This window comes from Pipistrellus kuhlii, unplaced genomic scaffold (assembly GCF_014108245.1).
Source record: "Pipistrellus kuhlii isolate mPipKuh1 unplaced genomic scaffold, mPipKuh1.p scaffold_m20_p_5, whole genome shotgun sequence".
NCBI classification, from domain to species: Eukaryota; Metazoa; Chordata; class Mammalia; order Chiroptera; family Vespertilionidae; genus Pipistrellus; species Pipistrellus kuhlii.
Genome location: NW_023425551.1, coordinates 66,717,434 through 66,741,279, shown reverse-complemented (window position 1 = coordinate 66,741,279; position 23,846 = coordinate 66,717,434). Strand labels below are relative to the sequence as shown.

The 23,846-nt window shown below is 39.2% G+C and overlaps 1 protein-coding gene across 1 annotated transcript in view; it reads left to right on the top strand.

Annotated features, from left to right (window-relative positions):
* Positions 1 to 23,846, top strand: part of EFHC1 (EF-hand domain containing 1) — a 65,398-nt gene that overhangs the window by 19,449 nt on the left and 22,103 nt on the right. Inside the window, exons 3-6 of the mRNA XM_036415272.2 lie at positions 8,994 to 9,281; positions 11,872 to 12,021; positions 12,996 to 13,185; positions 19,629 to 19,849. Of these exons, the coding sequence (XP_036271165.1) occupies positions 8,994 to 9,281; positions 11,872 to 12,021; positions 12,996 to 13,185; positions 19,629 to 19,849 (849 nt within the window). The remainder of the gene's footprint in view (positions 1 to 8,993; positions 9,282 to 11,871; positions 12,022 to 12,995; positions 13,186 to 19,628; positions 19,850 to 23,846) is intronic.

Here is a 23,846-nt window from a genome sequence, read left to right as displayed (position 1 = left end):
GTGATATGCCAGAGAAAATCCACCTAGTTTATTGTACAAACTGATCCATATTAAGTGATCAGAGCTGAATGTAAAGAGAAAAACACTTGTAGGGAATGTTTTAATTGCTAAAATTAAAATATATATATATATATATATATATATATATATATATATATATTTTTTTTTATTGATTTTTTTACAGAGAGGAAGGGAGAGAGAGAGAGAGCTAGAAACATCGATCAGCTGCCTCCTGCACACCCCCCACCAAGGATGTACCTGCAACCAAGGTACATGCCCTTGACCGGAATCGAATCTGGAACTCTTCAGTCCCCAGGCTGATGCTCTACCCATTGAGCCAAACAGGTTTCAGCTAATCGCTAAAATTTTTACCGGTTGCCATTTATGTCTGAAAAAAAACTCCCAAATAACTAGAGAACTTGAGAATTTTAACTAAATAGTCAATTTTTTCTATTAGTATCAAACATTCCACCTATTTTTATAAAAGGCTACTATGCTAAGTTTCCAACCAATCGCTATTACGCACACTGACCACCAGGGGGCAGATGCTCAACACAGAAGCTGCAGAGCTGCAGTGACTTGGCAGTGGCGGTTCTTGGGTGACACACCCTGAAACCAGTAACAAGGGTGCTTGATTCCTTGCAAGGCCACAGGATTATACCTTCGACGTGACCTTTGACTGTGGGTTATGTTGTTGCTGGGGCACTGTTGGCCCCGAATCTGGTTTATTGTACACTTGCATTTGCGTCCCAAACCCTGTACAACAGCAACTTGGCAGAGGGCCCTCTCACACTCCAGGACCACTCGAGGGATGTTGGAGAGCCAGTTTTGGCCCAGTCCTTCAGGCCAACTGAGGGACCCCACCTGCTGAAGGGACCCCACTCTGCAGACACTGGGGAGGACTGTGGGAGGTTGGCTTCAGGGTATGTCTGGCCAGTCTCACCCATTCCTACCCCACTGGCCACCTTTTAATTAATTTCCTTGCAATGTGAACGAATCCATGTACTAGGTCATCAGTGTATACACAAGCATCTGCCCCCTGGTGGTCAGTGTGCGTCATAGCGATTGGTTGGAAATTTACACAATCTGGATTACTAAAATAAATATAAAGCAAAAACTGAGCTGTACCTCATTTTTTCTTTTTGTTTCAAAAGGAGTTTAGATTCTACAAAATGATCATGTGATCACAGATCACTATTAAAGATGCACATAGAATTAGGATTCAATTGTAATGATCATGTGACTAATCTAGAAGATTTTTTTTTAAATGAGATTTTATCATTTTATTTTTAGTATATTTTTATTGATTTCAGAGAGGAACAGGGAGAGAGAGATGGAAACATCAATGATGAGAGAGAATTATTGATTGGCTGCCTCCTAGATACCCCATACTGGGAACTGAGGCCACAACCCCAGCATGTGCACTTGACCAGAATCAAACCCGGGACCCTTCAGTCCACAGGCCAATGTTTTGTCCACTGAGCCAAACCGGGTAGGGCTAGAAGATTTGTTTTTAAGTAATGCATATCATTTAAAATATTTTAAATAGAATAGAAGAAATTTTGTTTGTTCTTTAAAGAGTGTGTTTGTATTTCCTCCCTGCCTCCCATTCTGAAGCCAAATTCCTATTGCCAAAGACATTTTTATCCCTTCCAATCTTAGAAAGCAGAAGGCATTGGAACATGGGTGTGCTATAAGGCTTAGTCTTTGGACTTCTCTGTGTATGCTCATTCTTTTGGTCAAATTGCATAGCTTGAAATGTTCTTTACATGATGATGTTCTATGCCTATAATTTGTAGTTGCCTATTTGACATTTCTTTTCATGTTTAATAGACACCTTAAACTAAACATGTCAAGAACTTAACTCCCGATTTGTCTCCTCATTCCCCAAATCTGCTGCACTGCAGTCTTCCCAATATCAGTGTGACAGCAATTCTGTCCTTTCTTTTGCTTGGGTCAAAATGTTTGAATCATCCTGATTTTTCTCTAATATTGACTTATTTTCCAGACCCAGTCCCACATCCCAAATTGCCCCTTGCTATATCAGCTTAAACTCAGCAAGTCTGAAATTGAGCTCATCATCTGTCCTACCAAAATTGTCTTCTTAATATCTCCATTTCTGTAAGAATCATCACTATATTTCTAGCTCTGTGTTTTCTCAATACCTCATCTTGCTTGCATCCTCCTGCTTCCTCATTATCATCCCAATCAACTATTTTTTCATCCCTGGTCATTTATTGCTATAGACCTGGACTATTGGAGGGGCTTTTGGTCTGATCACCAGGCTTAGCACCTTCCTCCATCACCGTCTGCATACTGCTTGCTGGGTTTTCTTCCTCTGCTGCTGTTGCTAGAATACACCTGTGTCCCCTCCTCTTACACTTTTTCTGACCATGTTAGCTACACAGTTCCTTTTCTGAACCACTCTAGCACTGTTATCTAAGAGGCAGTGAGGTATATGGAGAGAACTTTGGGCTGTGAGTTTACAGACTGAGCTTCAAGTCTCAGCTATGCCCCTAACACCTTCTGTGGCCTCAAACAAGTCATGGTACCACCCTGAGTCTGTTTCCTTTTTTATAAAATGAGGGAAGTTTGAATAGCTATGTCTGGCTCTAACATTTGTGTATTTATAAATTTGCAGCACAAATAAAGACCATTTCAATATATAAATTACTGATCCTATCCCTGCCCATTTCAGTTATTTGCAGTTGATCTAAAATGACTTTTATATTTTGCTTTTACTACATTATTTTTTCCTTTTAACATTCTATTACATTAACCCATTTCATCTTTTTATTGTGAACTAGAGGTCTGGTGCACGAAATTCGTGCACAGGGCAGGGGGTGTCCCTCAGCACAGCCTGCACCCTCTTCAACCTGGGACCTCTTAAGGGATGCCTGACTGATCCAGGCAGTCGGACATCCCTCTCACAATCCAGGACTGCTGGCTCCCAACTGCTTGCCTGCCTGTGTTCCTGCTTCTGCCTGCCAGCCTGATCACCCCCTAACCACTCTCCTGTCAGCCTGATTGATGCCTAACTGTCCCCCTGTAGGCCTATTTGCCCCTAACTGCCTTCCCCTGCAGGCCTGGTCCCCCCAACTGTTCTCCACTGTAGGCCTTCCGCCCCCCCCCCCCCCCCCAACTACCCTTCCCTACTGGCCATCTTGTGGTGGCAATCTTATGTCTACATGGGGGCAGGATCTTTGACCACATGGGGGCAGCTATCTTGTGTGTTGGAGTGATGGTCAATCTGCATATTACTCTTTTATTAGATAGGATAGAGGCCTGGTGCATGGGTGGGGGCCAGCTGGTTTGCCCTGAAGGGTGTCGCGGATCAGAGTGGGGGTTCCCTTGGGGCATGGGGCGGCCTGGGCGAGAGGCCTGTGGTGGTTTGCAGGCCAGCCACACACCCTGGTGACCCAAGCAGAGACCCTGGTATCTGGGATTTATTTATCTTCTACAATTGACACTTTGTAGCCTGGAGTAGAGCCATGCCTCCTGCTTGCTCTGTGATATCAGCCATTTCTGTTAGGATTTATTTATCTTCTATAATTAAAACTTTGTAGCCTTGAGTGGAGTCCTGGGTCCCCCAGGATGTGTGGAAAGCTTGGCTTTCTCCATCGCTAAGGAAACCCAAGCCTCCTGCTCGCTTCATGGCTGCAGCCATCTTGGTGGGGGGTTAATTTGCATACTCTGTCCTGATTGGCTGGTGGATATGGCAGAATGATGGTTGATTTGCATGTTACTATTTTATTAGATAAGGTTTTAAGGCCTTCATTCCATTATGTTCATGTTTCTCCTATGAAGTTACCTGTTCTCTTTTGGTTTTTATCTTGTTCTTTCACAATAGACTCTATATCATTTGGGCTACAGCACTCATTATATAAAATTATTTTTTGTTTTCTATTCATCGAGCCATATTTGAGTCTTTTTATTTTATTTATTTTTTTTATTTTTTATTTTTTTTTTTTTTAAAGAGATATATTTTATTGATATTTCACAGAGAGGAGGAAGGGAGAGAGATAGAGAGCTAGAAACGTCGATGAGAGAGAAGCATCGACTAGCTGCCTCTTGCACACCCCCCACCGGGGATGCGCCCGCAACCAATGTACATGCCCTTGACCGGAATCGAACCTGGGACCTTTCAGTCCGCAGACCGACGCTCTACCACTGAGCCAAACCGGCTTCGGCCATATTTGAGTCTTTTTAAAATATATATATATTTTATTGATTTTTTACAGAGAAGAAGAGAGAGGGATAGAGAGCTAGAAACATCAATGAGAGAGAATCATCGATCAGCTGCCTCTGCACACCCCCTACTGGGGTTGTGCCCGCAACCAAGGTACATGCCCTTGACCGGAATCGAACCTGGGACATTTCAGTCTGCATACCGATGCTCTATCCACTGAGCCAAACCAGTTTTGGCTGCCGTTGATATTTTAATGGGAAGTGCACTGAATTTATAAATTGCTTTGGGTAGTATGGACATTTTGATGATGCTGATAGTACCAATCCGTGAACATGGTATGTTCTTCCCTCTGTTTATGTCTTCCTCTATCTTTTTTTTTTTTTTCAGTATCTTGTGGTTTTCTGCATATAGGTCTTTTACCTCCTTAGTTAAGTTTATTCCTAGGTATCTTAATTTTTTTGGTGTGATGGTAAATGGGATTCTTTTTTAGCCTGTTTTCCTGTAAGTTCATTATTGATGTATTGAAATGTCGTAGATTTCTTGACATTAATTTTGTGTCCTGCTACATTGCCAAGTTCATTTATTGAGTCTAATAACTTAAAAAATATATATATTTTATTGATTTTTTTACAGTGTGGAAGAGAGAGGGATAGAGAGTGTTAGAAACATCCATGAGAGTCATTGATCAGCTGCCTCTTGCACACCCCCTACTGGGGATATGCCCGCAACCAGGGTACATGCCCTTGACCAGAATCGAACCTGGGACCTTTCAGTCTGCAGGCCGACACTCTACCACTGAGCCAAACCGGTTTTGGCAAGTCTAATAATTTTTTATGGAGTGTTTAGGGTTTTCTATGTACAGTATCATGACATTTGCAAGTAAGGACATTTTTGCTTCTTTTTCAGTTTGGATGCCTTTTATTTCTTCTTCTTGTCTGATTGCAAGGGGCATTCCTGTCTTGTTCCTGTTATTAGGAGAAATGGTTTTAGTTTTTGCCCATTGAGTATTATGTTGGCTGTGGGTTTGTCATATATGGCTTTTATTATGTTGAAGTATGATCCTTCTATTCCCACCTTTTGAGAGTTTTTTCAAGAAAAGGGTATTGGATTTTATCAAATGCTTTTTTTGCATCAATTGGTATAACTGTGGTTTTTATCTCTCAATTTGTTTATGTGTTGTATCATGTTTATTGATTTATGAATATTGTACCATCCTTGCATCCCCAGGATAAATCCTACTTGGTCAGGAGTGTATGATCTTTCTGATGTACTGCTGGATCCGATTTGCTAGAATTTTGTTGAGGATTTTGGCATCTATGTTCATGAGGGATATTGGTCTGTAATTCTCTTTCATTGTGTTGTCTTTATCTGGTTTTGGTATTAGGGTGATGCTGGCTTCATAGAAGGAGCTTGGAAGTGTTCCTTCCTCTTGAATTTTCTGGAATAGTCTGAGGATAGATTTCAGTTCTTACTTGAATGTTTGGTAAAAATCCCCTGTGAAGCCATCTGGCCCCAGACTTTTGTTTGCTGGAAGCTTTTTGATGACTGCTTCGATTTCCTCCATATTTATCAGCCTATTGAGATTTTTAGAATCTTCCTGAGGAAGTTTTGGAAGGTTGTATTTTTCTAGGAATGTGTCCATTTCTCCAGGTTGTCTAGTTTGTTAGAATAGATTTGTTCATGGTATTTTTTTTTTTTAATAATACTTTGTATTTCTATGGGGTCTGTTGTTATTTCTTCTCTTCCTGATCTTGGCATTTTAATTATGATGTGTCTTGGTGAGGTTTTCTTTGGATTCCTTTTGTTTGGGCTTCTCTGCACTTCCTGGACTTGTAAATCTATTTCTTTCACCAGGTGGGGGAAGTTTTCGGTCATTATTTCTTCAAATAGTTTTTCAGTATCTTGCTCTCTCTCTTCTTCTGGCACCCATAATTCAGATGTTGGTATGCTTGAAATTGTCTCAGAGGTTCCTTACCGTATCTTCATATTTTTGGATTCTTTTTGCTTTTTGCTTTTCCGGTTGGGTGTTTTTTCCTTTGTATTTCAAATCTTTAATTTGATTCTTGTGATCCTCCAACTTCTATTGGATCTCTGTATATTATTTTTTTATTTCAGTCATTGTATAGTTAATTTCTAGTTGATCCTTTTGTCCTTTTTCATATCCTCTAGCATCTTGCTAAATTTATCAGCCTTTTCTCAAAAATTCTTGAAAAACCTTATGATCGTGGTTTTGAACTCTATATCCAGTCATTTGCTTTCATCCATTTCTTTCATTTGTGACCTGTTTCTTTGACTCTGCATTTTGGCTGCTTCCCTGGGTTGATAGAGTGGCTTTGTATGCTAGTTGTCCTATATGGTCCAGTGGCTCAGCCTCCCCAGTTACCTGAGGTGGACACTCTTGGTGCACTCCTTTGTGGACTATGTGCATAGTCTTGTTGTAGTTAAGCCTTGATTGTTGTTGGTATCACTGGGAGGAATTGACCTCCAGGCCAATTGGCTGTGAGGATCAGCTGTGTCTACACTGGGAGAACTTCTGTGCTGGAGACACCCTTATGAGACAAGACTTGCAAAAGCCTCTGTGCTTAGCTTGGAGGGGGCAGAGTCTCAGGGCAGAGCAGACAGAAAAGGCTTCCCGTCAGCACTGCCTTAAGAGGCCCCTTGGTCTCAATGTCCTGCGAAAATCATTGGAAGCACCTTTGAGAGAAAGCTGCCGTGGAGTTCCACCTGCTGCCAGACAGTCCAGTTTCTTCCCGAATGAGTCTGGATCCCCAAAGTCTTGCTTGGAACTGGATCTTTTGTTTCCCTCCTAATTGAGAAAGCCCGATTGAGAAAGTCTGCTGCGTACACAGTTGCCAGCCCTCTCCACGTGTGCACCTTGGTACCTCTGCCTTCTGCAATTCCTCTGAGTCTCAGTGAGCTTTTCTCTTTCCTGACAGTCCAGTTGCTCCTCGTACGAGTCTGGGTCCCCAGAGTCTCACCGGGAACTGTAGTTCAGAGCCATCGGGAGCTTTTGTCACCCTCCCAATAGAGAAAGCCAGCCATGTACTTAGTTGCCAGCCTCTCCGCATGCATGCCTCAGTACCTCTGCCTTCTGCAGCTCCTCTGAGTTTCAGTATGCTTTTCTTTTTCCTTCTAGTTGTAGAATTTCCACTCAGCTATCCTTCCTGTAGTTCTGGATGATGTCTGTTTTGTCTTTTAGTTGTAGTTTTGAAATTGTTATGCAAGGCATCAGTTTAGGTGTTTACCTATGTCGCCATCTTGGTTTCTCCCAAAAACATCATTCTAATATTTTGTCTCCCTGAAAAGAAATATTAAAAATAGAAACAGAATAGCCTAGCTACCATGGCTCAGTGATTGAGCCAGGAAGTCATGGTTTGATTCCAGGTCAGGGCCCATGCAGGCTTGAATCTCAGTGTAGAGTGTGCAGGGAGCAGCCTATCGATGATTCTCTCATTGATGTTTCTCTCTCTCTCACTCTGCCTTCCTCTCTAAAATTAATAAAAGTATATTGAAAAAAAGAGAAACAGAATAACATATTTATAAAATTCATCCCAAAGCTTGCCAACACAGAGTTTTTATAATATTTTTAAATATTTTAAATGTACAATAGACATGCCATTTTGACTTCACACCAATACTGGTGTTCTCCAGAGGACATAGGGTTTGCTCTATCATATATATTTCTGAGTACAATTTACATGTCAACCATGGGGGATTCTGTGGTGGATTGGTGATTTGAGAGTTATTCATATAAACTTTCTTATACTAAATATGTTTTTAGTGTGTGTGTGTGTGTATATATATATATATATATATATATATATATATATATATATATATATGGGATCCACTTCTAAGAAATGGACTTGAGCCTTTATTTTTATTTTGAAATAAAAAGTCATAATCTTGTCCAAATTTTTAGAGAGGTTTTTGCCATGGAAGTGCAGCTAGTACAGTTAAGGTCTTTAAACCATCTTATCTAGGAACACATTAGAAATAGGCTACACATAGTTTGACCACTTAGAGCAGAAGTTAGCAAACTCTTTATGGGCCCATAGAAAATATTTTGGGTTTTGCAGTATCTTGGTTTGATTGAGTTGCTATAATAAAATAACAGACAGGTAGTTTACACAGACCAAGATCAAGCTTCCTGCTGATTTTGGTTTCTGATGGGGGCTCTCTTACTGACTTGCAGACAGCTGCCTTCTTGCTTTGTCCTCACATGGCTTTTCCTCCGTATGTGCTGAGAATGGGGGGCAGGGGAGAATGACGTTATTTCCCTTGGATTAGTGCCCCTACCCTTAGGACCTAATTTAAACTTAATTAAATTGTAAAGACTCTATCTCCCAATATAGTCACATTGAGGGTTAGGGCTTCAGTATAAATTTGGGAGGAGAGACACACAATTCAGACCATAGCAGGAGCCCAAATGGTCTCTCGATCACAACTACTCACAACTCTGCCCTTGTAATAGGAAACCAGCCATTAACAAATAAGTGTTAATTATTTGTGTAATTACTTATAAATATGGAAATATGAATTTCATATAATTTCTATGTGTTGTGAGATTTTATTCTATTGATTTTTAATCACCTAAATATGTAAAAAAAAATTCTTAGTTTATATACAAGAGCAAGTGACAGGGGTATATTTAACTCATGGACCATAATTTGGCAATCTTTGATTTAGTAGATAGGAGTGGTGAATATTGAAATCTCTCTGAGTGATTTCTCTTTACAGGAGAGTACTTGACATTTTTTGAGTGAGAAACTAATACCATTTTTTCTTCCCCTATGTGTTATAGGTACTGAAGTTTGATGCCTATTTTCAAGAAGATGTTTCTATGTCCACTGAGGAACACTATCGGATCCGTCAGGTGCACATTTACTACTACCTGGAAGATGACAGCATGTCAGTCATAGAGCCCCTGGTGGAAAACTCTGGGATCCCTCAAGGCAAGCTAATCAAACGTCAGCGCTTACCCAAGAATGACCAGGGAGACCATTACCATTGGAAAGACCTAAACCGAGGAATAAACATTACAATTTATGGCAAAACTTTCCACATTGTTGAGTGTGATGGATTCACAAAGGTATAGTATATATTTTTGGAAGTTCTGGTCTCTGAGGCATTCTAATTTATGGAAGGATACATATCACTTATTAGAGTAAAATAATCTGCCTTCTATGGATTATTATGTAAGTTGATTTGGTATTCGTATATGTGCCAAAACAATGCAGTGATATTTTTTCACAATGATATTGATACATAGCATTTCAAATAAAATTAAACTGTCATCATAGCTGAATCCTTTGATAAGAAACCAATTTATATGCCAGTTCAAATAGCGATTAGGGGAGGTAGCACCCTTGATGGGGTAGAAATAGGAAAGATGCATTGGACAATGTACCTGAAGTTTGAGTTCACAAAAATAGTGCTATCTCTATTAGCAGATATGAACCTAAATTTTTCTGTGTAATTTATATATACTGGTATTTTTTCTGTAAATCATATATATAGGGACACTTGCTTTCTAAAAAATTCCTAAAATAAAACCATTTTTAAAGGAAAACATTTTTTTTATATTGACAAAAATCTTCTACTTTCTCTATTTTATAAATATGGATTTTCTTACCATTGAGAGAGAGAGAGGCCCCTTTTTTAAAAGCATAAAATGTATGCATGGAGCTCAATGGTTGAACATCAACCTATGAACCAGGAGGTCACGGTTCGATTTCTGGTCAGGGCATATGCCTGGGTTTTGGGCTCAATCCCCAATACGGGTTTTTCAGGAGGCAGCTAATCAGTGATTCTCACTCATCATTGAAGTTTCTATCTTTTTCTTCCTCTCCTTTCATCTCTGAAATCAATAAAAATATATATTAAAAAAAAATAAAAGCAGTAGAAGCAAATATAGTTTCTCAATTATTTTATACCTTTAATCTCATGTTACCTAATGCCAGATAAGATTAATTTTTACCATGCACTGAGCTCTTATGAATTCATTCATTTATCTTTTTAATTTAGTAATTTATTTAGCAAATACTTATCGAGTGCCTGCTATGTGCCAGGCACTGTCATAGGTGCCAAGTATAAAGAATTGCCCTTATGGCCGAAACCGGTTTGGCTCAGTGGATAGAGCGTTGGCCTGCAGACTGAAAGGTCCCAGGTTCGATTCCAGTCAAGGACATGCATTCATGATTCAATCAATCAACGATTCTCTCTCATCGATGTTTCTATTGTAACTCTCTATCCCTCTCTCTTCCTCTCTGTAAAAAATGAAAAGAAAAAAAAAAATATATATATATATATAAAGAATTGCCCTTATGGAGGTTATTATATTCTGATTGGAGGAGGAAACAATAAATAAATTTATAATGTGTCAGATGCTTATAAGAGCTATAGAAGAAACTAAATCAGAGTAAATGAGATGGAAGTTTGAGTTGCTATATATGAGGTAAGGCCTCACAGATAAGGTGACAGGTGAGCAAAGACCTCAAGGAAGTAAGAAAAGGAGCCATGGCATCTGTGTCATCTCAAAGTAGAATTTTTAGAGAAAAATTCTATAGAAGGTTGAGGTGCTAGACCATCTTTGAGATAGTGTCCCCTTCAAGCATGTTTTGTTTTGTCAATGTTTAGGTTTCTTAGGTCCTTTAAATCATAGGCAATTTCAGAATTGTTCCAGCAATGAGAAATTATAAAATGTTACTTTAAGTTGAGTTATTAAATTTATTTTCACAATTGTGTCTCCATGGACAATTTGAACATTTGCAAGGTTGATCACTGAGATGATCTAAACCAGTTACAGTCAGTTCTTAATAATCATGGTAGTTCTATTCTATAAAGTTACCACAAACACTTCATTAGCAAACACTGCACCATTGCTCCAAGGAGAAATACAGAATGAGGTTCCTACAAGTCTCTGGTCACAACGTTTTCAACAACCTGTCGGATACATAACCTTGTTTAATGTGTCTCTGTTTTAGAATGCCACATTTAAAATATACTGTTGATTCATTAACATCAAACTCAAGACTTGAATGAAGGTTATCTAACACATGTATTTCTTCCTTCAGGGACATCAGCCTGACTTGTAAAAAATTGTGGTAAAATATAAATAACAAAATTTATCATTTTAACTATTTTAGATGTATAGTTTAGTGACATTAAGTACATATCACAGCCTTCTTTCATGTAGAGTATGAGATAGTATGTCAGCACTAAGGTTGGAGCATTTTGAACAGCAAAATCACCAAAAAATACACAAAGTGAGAAAAAAGTGGCACTAAAGAGACTTTGCTGTTGTATGGTTTGTCCCTATACCTGATATGAATTACATATTGTTTGAAACTATGGTTAGGTAATCCATAGTTATGTGTATGTAAGTAATCCTTACTCTGCTCAGGCACCTAACTATATTCCATTGATCTGAGGATATATTTGGAGCTTATCATGTTGCCCATCATTTTTATAACACAGAACACTTAAGGTAATAATCAGTTATTATCTGCATTATTGAGTTGGGTCGATCAGAGGCTCAGTGCTGTGAAGACATGCTCAAGCTACAAATTAATGGTTAACCCTGGCACTGGTATAGAATTATTACACTTATTTTTATTCCATCAGTTAATACTTGAAGAAATTTCAAGAAAGGTGATCAGTATTAATTTTGAATTATTTAGGAATTTTTGGAAAGTCAAGGAATTGAATTAAATCCACCTGGAAAGATGGCTCTCGATCCTTACACAGAACTTCGGAAACGGCCTCTTCATCAGTATGTCACTCCATCGGACTTTGATCAACTCAAGCAGTTTCTCACCTTTGACAAACAAGTAAGTGACTCATGCACCTTGGTAAGTTAACTCATTTCCACACGTGTAAGTGATTATTAGCAAACTCTTTTGGTGTGTGTGTGTGTTTTGAAACATCACACCTGTAATATAACCATTTGGATACAGTGCTATTTTTGGGGATTTATCTAAAGTTAGAGGGCTAGGAATACCAAAGTTTTATAGAGATCCAAAGAAGATTGTGAAAATAAGTCTTATGACTTCCACCAAACTTAAATCTTAGAGCATCCCTGAGCTATATCTTCTTTCCACTTTATATTTCCAGCTGGCTACTTCTTTCTCAAATGTGAGTTAACCTCAACAGAATCCTTTGGGAAACCTTAAATGGATTATTATTTTCATAATGTTCAAGTAGTAATTTCACAGAAACATTCCATTAGAGATTATTCTTGTTAAGTTTTAAGTTAATGTGTGAGTACAGAATGTTCTGGGTATTTTCCAACTTTGTTCCAGCCTTCCTGTGCTCCCCCTGGTGGGCATGGTGTGTAGGAGTTTTCAATCTTCCTTTGTATTTAAAGATTGTGTTGTTGATACTGCTACTAGAAGATATGTGTTAAACTAAAAAAAAAGAGTCATAAGTAAATGAAGATTCTTTCTATATTAATTACATATAAACCTTTCACATGCACCTTTATTAGTAACTGTATAAAGGAGCCATTGCTCTTTTAATTCAGCTTCATTTCCCCTGACTAATATTTTTGGATCAAAGTGAATTTTTTTCTCAGCATAGGTTTATAAGCCTATTAATATTTTCCAGCTGTTGACATCTGATGTGTAATTTCAGATGTTTTTGTATGTTTAGTAAAAAAAAATTTTTTTTTAACCATTTGAGATTGCTTCATTGTCTTTCTAGCTAATCTTTTCGTTATTGTCTGATAAATGAATGCCAAAGTAGCTAAGCTAAACTCTCCACTTACAGAATTTGTATTTAAATCACTACTATGGATTTCTCAAAGGTTCTTCGATTCTATGCGATCTGGGATGATACAGACAGCATGTTCGGTGAATGTCGGAAGTACATCATTCATTACTATCTTATGGATGATACAGTAGAAATTCGAGAGATCCATGAACGGAATGATGGGCGCGATCCCTTCCCGGTCCTGATGAACCGCCAGCGCATGCCCAAGATTTTGGTGAATTCAAGTACGTTTGGTTGGGTTTATCTTCTGATAATTGGACCTTTTTTTGATCTTAGAGGAGTTTCTAAACCAGTGTGGTCATTTCCCTTTACACGTAGGAGGTTCTTGGTGTGTTTTTAAAGGAACTAAAAACTGCTTTCCCTTAATTCCTGTCCTTTACTTGCCCCCTTGGTCCAGTCTCCGCTCTGAAATGGTCTGGTGGGGAGGACTGATATCCAAGTCAGAAAACCAAACCAAAACAGCAGTGGGAGATTCATGAAAGTGTGGGAGATCAAGGCTTCTGAACTAACGCAACTTAGCCAGATTTTGTGCATTTCTGAAACAAGCTTTTTCATTCACAGATATAGCTTTCCATTTTCTTATGTGCTTTTCTGACTTTGCTTCTTGCCTCAACTCTTTGACAAAGAAGAGTTTCTTTGTGGGATGACTTAAGATTGGAAAAGTCACATCTGTGGCTTATAGAGTGTAGTACCACTGTGTGAATGCTTGCTCTTTCTTTGCTGGTGTAAAGTAATCTACTGGACTGGAAAGTGAGGGCGCAACAAAATGCAAGTGGCCCCTGCTTTATATCAGTATTTCTCTGTGATACGTAGGCTTGCTTTAGTTATTGACTTGGTAGTTTAAGAATGCTCTCTTAGCCTGGCTGGTGTGCATGGCTCAGTGGTTAAATGAGATTCAACCTATGAACCAGGAGGTCATGGTTCGATTCCCAGTCAGGGCACATGCCCAGGGGATGTGCAATAATTCCCTCTCAACATTGACATTTCTAAATCTCTCCCCCTCTCCCTTACTCTCTGAAATCAATAAAAATATTTTAAAAAGGATGTTTTATTATAAAAATGCCATATTGGTGGCATATAATGACATACCTCTTGGTTGGATGGCTGACAGAACTCTAAATGTTCACTGATTTTTTTTGAGAGCTAGGAGATAAGAAATTCCAGGTATTGAGCAAGAGGTTTGTCTTAAAGGTTATAAACAAGGTGGCCATCTGAAGGCTAAATTCTTGGCCTACACAGTGTTTAAAAAAGAATGCAGTGTTATTTGGGGGTAAGGAGTTGGAGATTTCTATCATTGGGAGAGTGGATAAACAAAATGTGATGAAGGTATACCTTGATAAATATGTAGTGTTAGAAGCAATAAACAGAATGTACAAGAAAGCAAATAGGCCGAGACCGGTTTGGCTCAATGGATAGAGCGTCGGCTTGGGGACTGAAGAGTCCCAGGTTCGATTCCAGTCAAGGGCATGTGCTTTGGTTGCGGGCATATCCCTGGTGGGGGGTGTGCAAGAGGCAGCTGATTGATGACTCTCTCTCATCGATGTTTCTAACTCTCTACCTCTCTCCTTTCCTCTCTGTACAAAATCAATAAAGTATATTAAAAAAAAAAAAAGAAAGCAAATAGGTGCATCTCAAAAACATAATGATGTGTAGAAAAAAAAGTAAAAAGATGTATAATGTAATAATGTTTGCATAAAGTAAAATATACACAAAACAATATACATAATACATTATAATGAAAAAAGCTGCACATTAGAATGGTTGCATGTGAGGTAGAAGAGAATGAGATTGGTGAAGAGAATAAAAGGGAGTAAACTTGTTTTAAGAGTTAACATTTAACCCTTTGCACTCCGAACCATTCTGGACATTGGCTACCAGCTACTCGACGCTACTTTGCGGCGGACACGTGCGTTGAATTAACTCAATTCCCCGTAATCACTAATAAACTGCAATGTCCCCCCTGAGAGGGGACATCCGAGTGATATGCTAGAATTCCGATGTCCCCTGAGAGGGGACAGCGGAGTGCAAAGGGTTAAAATTTCTTTTTTTTTCTTTTTTTTTTTTAAATGAGAACAATTGCTAACACAGTTTGTATTCTGTGCTAGCAACAACTGGATCTGTGCCCTGGTTCAATAGAGTCTGGTTGCTGCCTACCATATTCTTTTATATATATATATATATATATATATATATATATATCTCCATGTATATATGTATATATGTATATATGTATGTGTGTGTGTGTGTATATATATATATATATATCTCCAACCCTTTTAGAGTCCTAAGACATTAGGACTGAGGTACTAATTTTGGCCTTTCATATTGCTTAAATGAGCCTGAAATCTCTGCCATCTGGAACTATAATAATAAAGTTAGATTTATAGTAAATTAAAAGAAAGAATGGAAATGTCAGCGGAGCATGAAAAAAGTGTCACTAAAACTAAATTCCTTGAACTCTCAGGTTCCACGCTTGTATCTGCTTTATCTACATCTAAAATTTTCAATATATAATCATCCTGTTCTGTCCCCAAGTACAAAAATTAATTCAAAATGGATCAAAGACCTAAATATAAGACCTGAAACAATGAGTTACAAAGAAGAAATATAGGTACCAAACTTATGGACCTGTGTTGTAGAGAACATTTTATGAACTTGACCCTAAAGGAGAGGGGAGGAAAGGCAATATAAATGAATGAGACTATATCAAAGTAAAAAGCTTCTGCCCAGCAAAAGAAACAGACAAAACATATAGGCAGCCAACCAGATGGGAGATGATAGTTGCAAATAGTAGCTCTGACAAAGTTTAATTTCCAAAATATATAAAGAACTCATAAAACTCAACACCAAATAAATAAACAATCCAATAAAAAGTGGACAGCGGACCTGAAAATACACCTGACATACAAACAGCCAATAGGTATATGAAAAAATGCTGAACCTCATTGGCAATTAGGGAAATTCAAATAAAAACTATGATGAAATGCTACCTTATACCTGTTACAGTGGCCGTTATCAACAAGACAAGCAATAACCAGTATTGGAGAGGTTGTGGAAAAAAAGAGAACCCTCATTCACTGTTGGTGGAATTGTAGACTGGTACACCACTATGGACAGCAATCTGAAGATTTCTCAAAAAATTAAGAATAGAGCTACCATATGACCCAGCAATCCCACTCCTGGGTATATACCCAAAAAACTCGAAATCATGTATTTGCAAAGGTATATGCACCCCTGTGTTCATTGCAGCATTATTCACAGTGACCCAAGACATGGAAACAACCAAAGTGTTCTGCGCTAGAGGACTGGATGGAGATATGGTACATATGCACAGTGGAATACTATTCAGCCATAAGAAAGGATAAATTTTGCCATTTGCAACAATAGGATAAACCTTGAGAACATTATGCTAAGTGAAATAAGCCAATCAGAAAAAGCTAAGAACCATATAATTTAACTCATATGTGGGATATAAAACTAAAACTTATGAACACAAACAGTAGTGTGGTGGTTGCCAGAGGGATGGGGCTGGGGAGAGAAGTCCTAATATAAGGTGAGAGAAGATTTGAGTTAGGGTGATTGGCACATGATGCAATATCAGATTTTTTTAAACATAGAAACCCACCCATGAAATCTGCATGTGCTTGAGGACCAATGTCACCCCAGTCAATTTAATAAAAATAATCATGCCGTTCTATAACTTCCCAAATTGGAACAAAGTTTTTATCAGTTACACAGAGAGGCAGCATGTTAACATGTGAAGGGTTCTTTTAAGAGGTGGGAAACATATGTTTTTGTTAAAGTTATTGTTAGTCATGCAACAAGACAGGAAAAGCTAAGCTTCCATCAGCTAAGTAAATAATCCTCTAACTAGAAGGAGTGTAGAGTTGATGGTTAATTGACTCTCAAAGGCATTTATCCAACGGATGATTTTTACTTAATTCAGTTAAACAAGAGTTACATGTCTGCTATGGGAACTAGTTCATGTGCTAACTGCTGTGGAGGATAAAATGAAAATGTAACTTTCGGACCTAGAACCCCTGTCCTTAAGTTTCTTCTAGTGACTGGGGAAACAGGTCACATTAGTACACAAAGCCATTAAACAGTAACACAAGTGTCCAAGACTATCTGATTATATAACTAGTTATGTTATGTAGACAGAGCTCAGAAGAGATGTGAGCTGAAGACTAAAGAAGGCTCTGTGGCAGAGCTGGGTGCCAAATATTTAAAGAACATATATACTTTTCTATAAGTATATATTTCATATATACTTATAGAAAAGAAAAAAATAATTCATTGATTTTTTTAAAAACTAAAGACACCATGAGAAAAAAGAACTATAGTCTCACTCATGAAGATATGTGCAGAATTCCTAAATATCATATCAGTAAGATAAGTCCAGCATTATATGAAAAAGATAATTGTTGAGCAAACAAGGATAAATGGCTGGAACACACACACACACACACACACACACACACACACACACACCTCTTGGAACCTTGTTTACTGAAGGAAACGCATGGAGTCACAAGTTGTGTCCTCCACAACCCATCACTTACTGGGGTAACTAAAAGAGATCTAGTAGGGTTAGGCACTGTACACTGGGAGGAGGGGCTTTTAAGATGCCTGATTGGGAAAATACCAGCCCTTCTTTTAGCATGATCAAGGGCTAGAATTCACGCCTTTCTGTGTGATATAGCAGAACCTTAGCTTCCTTTTTTATTTTCCCGTCTTAGCAATTAGCAAGAGAATACCAGCCTACCTCTCCTGCCTCCTGAGATCAAAGTTCTAAGGCCAAGCTTTGTGGTTAAAGCTGTGCAGTGTTGTACTTTACCAAAACTGATTGACTACTTTATGGTTTTCAACACTTAGTTCTCATAAAACAGTGTGACAAAATTGGATTTGTTCCAAAAATGCAAGGTTGATTTTACATTTTAAAAATGTGTTGATTCCCCAAATGTAGGGATCATGGTAATCATCTTGCTTACTGTCTCTGCCTCCTACTAGGTCAGACTGTCCCAATAGCAGTGATCACAATTGAAATGAAGCCATTTATTTGTGTAATTGTTAATATCTGTCACCCCAAACAGAATGTTTTCTTTATCAAGACAGGAGTGTTGTTTATATATTTAACTAGTGGCCCCATGCATGAAATTTGTGCAAGGTGGGGGAGGGAGGTTGTGGAGGTTTAGCCCAGCCTGAATCCTCTCTAATCGGGAACCCCCCTGTGGCATTGAGCCTAAAATGTCAGTTGGACATCCCTCTCACAATCTGAGACTGCTGTCTTCTAACTGCTTACCTGCCTGCCTGCCTGCTCACCCCTATCTGCTTTTTCCTGCCTGCCTGATTGCTCCTTACCCTTGTGCCTGCCTACCTGATCACCCTAACCTCTCTGCCTGCCTGTCTGATAGCCCCTAACTGCCTCTGCCTGCCTGATCATCCTAACTGCCCTCCCCTGCCGGCCTGATCATCTCTTACTGCCTCTGCCTCAGCCCCCACCACCATAACTTTGCTCAGAAGGAAGTCAGATGTCCGGAAGATGGTCTGTTGACCTAGTCTAATTAGCATATTACCCTTTTATTAGTATATATAGGATAGGATTGCTCAAATGGGGTGGGGGGTAGGGGGAGGAGCCTTTTTCAGCAGGAGGAGATGCTCTTGGCAGACAAAAATACATAATTCCTATATCTGGACTGATAGCCAGCCATATGCACTATACTGCCAAACTGGTCATTAAAAATTTGAACTGCTTTCTTATACCTTACACCAAATAGCTGTTGCCTTTAAAAACCCTCCTCACCCCCCACCTTAGATTCTGTCTTTGCAGTTCACCCAGGTTAGGTTCTGATTGCTTGGTTTCTAAGCCAGTCAGCATCTCTGGGCCTGATCAGAGAGGCAGGGCTGATTAGCAGCTGCCCCAGAGAGAGGCACAGCTGCTGGCAAAGCGGAGGGGGGGGGGGGGGGGGGGGGAGGCGCAAGGGCTGATCTGCAGCTGCCACGGAGGCTGAGGATCAGACCCTGCTTCTCTCTCTGGGCCTTGCCAACAGCCATGGCAGCTGCTGATCAGCCTTGCCCTTCTCCCGCCCCCCCCCCCCCCCCCCCCAGAAGTCAGCAGTTCAGCCTGCTTGCTAGTCCCTGCTCACCTGAGCCTATTGTTCGGTCATTCCTTCAGTCATTTTGGACATTATGGACTCTGGCTCTTTATATATTTAAACACACACACACACACACACACACACACACACACACACACACACACAGAGAGAGAGAGAGAGAGAGAGAATCTCAGCATCTTGTAGTGTACCTATGTGATCACTAATAATTCGTTGGGTTTCTTCTAGATCTAATACTCTATACAAGGACTTTTTTTTTTTCCCTCCAGTAATGATTTCTTCTGAACATTAATTCTGTTAAAATCAGTGACCTGTAATGATAGTTGGAACTGAACATGGGAGAGACTTTACAAAAGCCATCTGGGGTATTACTTATGTGTCTGGTCAACAGATGGAAGAAGAACAGCCTGTGTTCTTTCTGGGAATGTAGAAGAGGCCCTGACTCTTGACCAGAGCCAAACACTGCACTCTCTCGGGTTCTCAAGAATGCCTTGCTGCTATGTTTCCTATCCTCATTCCTTCTTTCCTCTCTCCCTGCTCTCTTATGTCAGAGGACTTCCCTAAGTGTGTGCTGGAAATCTCTGACCAGGAGGTGTTGGAATGGTATACTGCCAAAGACTTCATCGTTGGGAAGCCACTCACCATCCTCGGGAGAACCTTCTTCATTTACGATTGTGATCCATTTACTCGACACTATTTCAAAGAAAAGTTTGGATTCTCTGATTTACCAAGTATTGATGTAAGGAAGAAGGAACAACCTCCAGTAAAACAGGTAATGGAACGCTAGTTCTGAGTGTAGTGAGAGAATTAATCTTTTGATGTAAAGTTTAAGAAAAAGGAGGGAAAAAAGTGAATATCCAGTTTAAAAAAAAAAAAAAAAGCAACAAAAAACAAAACTGGACAAAGTATGTAAAATAGAGCAGTTCACAAAAGAATAAATATAAATGGCTAGTGTACATATGAAAAGACCCTCAACGTAATTGATAAAGAAATAGAATGCAAATAATGAGGTTTTGGATCTATTTTTGAAAGATTTTGAAAGATTCACAATAGCTTATGTTTGCCCGAGCATGAAGAAATGGGCATTTTTATGTACTGTTTAAGGAGGACCGATAAGAAAAAGCTTTCTGTCCTGGCCAGAGTGGCTCAGTTGGTTGAATGCTGTTCCAATTACCAAAAGGATTGAGCACAAAATTTGGGCATGTGTCCTGACTGGGAATCAAATCAATCACTGGTTTGATTCCCAGTCAGGACACATACCTAGGTTTCAGGCTCAGTACCCAGTAGGGGGCATGCAGGAGGCAGCTCATCGATGTTTCTCTTGCATGTTTCTCTCTCATCGATGTTTCTGTTTCTCCCTCTCTCTCTCTCTCTCTGTAAAATCAATAACATATTTAGAAATGATAGATAAATAAGAAAAAAACACACACCTTTCTCAAGTCAATTTGTCATCATTTTAATTTATTCAAAATAAAATGTTACCTATTTCTTGACCCAGAAAATCTGTGTGTGGTTTTAATTTCTCCTTTTATACCACGTCTTATATTACTTTTATAATATTTTTTTCATCTAGATTTTAAAAAAAGACATCTTTTCACATTCCAGATCCTGAGGGCATTTCATTGTTTCTTGCCTGTTTATCAAACCCTTTCACTGAAAACCTGGTTGACAGTAAAGCAAAAACTGATTAACTGAAGATATTGGAAGATGACTTTCTTTCATTGTAACATAGCTTTCCTTAGAATCACACTGAACTACAAAATTCAGTTCTGAACACCACAGAAGTCCACTCTGAGATGAGAGTAAGTTCATGGTGCTTTTAATGCACTGAGATAGTAAAATGAGAAACTTGAGCCTTCAGAGTGGCTCAGCCACATATTTTAGAGTTTCAAGTGAGAATTGCACATTTTGAAATTACACATTATACAAAACATTCAAGAAGTGTCTGAAGTTTTAAGGTAGCACAGTATCATGGACTGAAAGTGTGATTGTTTTTATACTGCTTTGGATTATGAGCGAGTCATGCAACCTCTTTTTTGCCCATGTATAAGGAAGGGTGATCAGACCTGTTACTCATCTCTGTTGCCACTGTGTGTGTAAAATAATGTCACTGGGCTATTTCTTTTCAAAAGACATAACAGAATGGAATTGAGTTGCTCCAGCCCAGGCCCTTTACCTGCTACCTCTCTGTGTGCACTTAGCCTCCATTATACTGAGCTCTTTGTAGTTGTGCAGGTGCTACATTCCGATTTACTCCCTTGGACTTTAGCTGCTTAAACCACTTTTCCATCATTTTTTTCACATGGCTCTTTCTTATTCTTCAAGGCTCAGTATAGGCTTTTTCTCTTTCAATAGAGTATCTCTGAAGCTCCAGGTAGGGCTGGCCATCTCTGTGTTCCTGGGGTGCTCTGTGCCTCTCCACTAGCACTAATCTGTTACATTAAAACATCTCCTTATGCATTTCTTCAACTATCAATAGACTATAAATTCCTTGAGGGCAGGGACTATATTCTGTACATCTTGTGCTCCTAGCAACTAACACAGTGCCCAGCAAATCAGAGGTATGTATAAAGTATATCTCTTGAAGTAGGCTGAAGAAGACTACCTATTTAGTATGTGTTTGCTAACCCAGAAGACAAATGATCTCTTAAACAAGCCTCTTAGAACCAACATTTCATAAAAACAATACAAAGAAGAATTTGGAGTTTGGTGTATGCCAGGAGAAATAAAACTTCTGGAAGCAAGTGTAGGTGGTAATAATACAGTCACACGTCACATGATGATGTTTGAGTCAACATGGGAACCACGTGTACAACAGTGGTTCCATCTATAATAATAAAAGCATAATATGCTAATTAGCCGAATGATATTCTGGAGGACCTTCCAAGACGAAGTTGGGGCTGCAAGGACCGAGGCACCGCTGCAGCTATGAGGCCAACCCCCTTGCACAAATTTTATGCGTTGGGCCTCGAGTAAGATTATAATGGAGGTGACAAATTCCTGTCCCCTAGTGGCATCACTCACGTGTTTGTGGTGACACTGGTGTAATTGAGCCATTTAAAATTATAGCACATACAGTTATGTACGATATATGATGTTTGATGACAGTAAATGACTGTGTCACTGGCTTCTGCATTCAATGTACTAAACTTCTTATTGTTATTTTAGAGTGTACTTGTTCTACCTATTTAAATAAAGTTTGTTGTAAAACAGTGTTATGTCAGCAGCAGCCTGATGCATTTTGTGTTTACTGCGTCTTGACTGTATCATTTTCTCTTGTGATTAATCTTGTGTAGTTTTGCTCATTGTGGTCCCTAAGCATACAAATCCATTGCTAATATTGCCAGTGACTGATTTGGGCGCAAAATGAAAATGATTAAAGACTACAAAGGTAGACAAGTAGTGATGGCTACAGCTTTCCAGTCAGGCATGTCCCAATCCACCATAGCTACAATCTTGAAGAGCAAGAACAAAGGTAACGAGACTACTGAAAATTTGAGAAGGGCCTGTGTTAGATATGGAGAAACTTCTAATGACACAGATGGAACAGGAGACACAGCAGTGTGTCCTCTCGGCACCAGGAGGCTCACAGTCACAGCACAAGATTTGTTTTTGATGTTGAAAGAAAAGGCTGGTCCCAGCTATGATGTGAATTTATCACTAGCTTTAGGTGGTTTAAATTATTCAAAAACTGTTATTCATTCCATAATGTGAAAGTGAGTGTTGACTCTATACATATTGATGTGAAGGCAGCTGAAGAATTTTTGGAAACTCTAGATAAGCTGATTGTGGAGCAAAATTATCTGCCAGAGCAAATATTCAATATGGATGAAACCTCCATATTCTGGAAACAGATTCATGAATGGACTTTCTTCCATAGGAGGCCAAGTCAGTGCCAGGTTCTGAGGCTTTTAAATACAAAATAACAGTCTTGCGTGGAGGCAATGTTGCTGGCTACAAATCGAAACCCCTGTGATCTGGCATTCAAGCATATCAATAAGTACACATTGCCAGTTTCCTGCAGGGACAGTTGGAAGTCATGGGTGACCCAACTCCTTCCAAAATGCCCTCCTGAATTGCTATGCCAGAGTACTATTTAGACAATAACATACCCTTCAAGATTTTGCTTATTGATAATGCTCTTGAACATCCTCCTTTTATTGGTAACTGTCATCCTAATATCCAAGTGCTCTATCTCCCTCTAAAACCCCCTTTTTGATGCATCCAATGGATCAAGGAGTTATAGCAGGTTTTAAGGCCTACTACCTGAGGATGATCTTGAACCAGGCTATTGCTGCTCCTGAGGAAGACTCTGATGTAATTCTGGAGGGATTACAACATTTTGACTACATCAAGAACTTTAACTTGGGGTGATGTCACCAAGGAGTATATGAATGGCCTCTGGAAGAAGATATTCAGGAGATTCACTCATGACATCCTTTTATCAAGGATGAGGATGTTGCAAAAATCTAGACTATGGTTGAGATGGCAAATGACTTTAACCTCAGTGTGGATGAGGTGACATTGAGGAGATCCTAGAGATGGAGCCTGAGAAATTAACTAAGTGGTGTTAGAACTGGAACTAGAATACATAGGTGAAGAGGCTAGAGAAAAGGGAACTGCAGGAGAAGAAAAAGACTAGCCCCCAAGAAAATTTACAGTGAACGTTTTAGCAGACGCTTTTGCAGACTTCAACAAACTCCTTAGAAAGTTTGAAAACATGGGCCCCCAACACCAAAAGGTTTGTTATTAGAGAGGAATGTTCATGA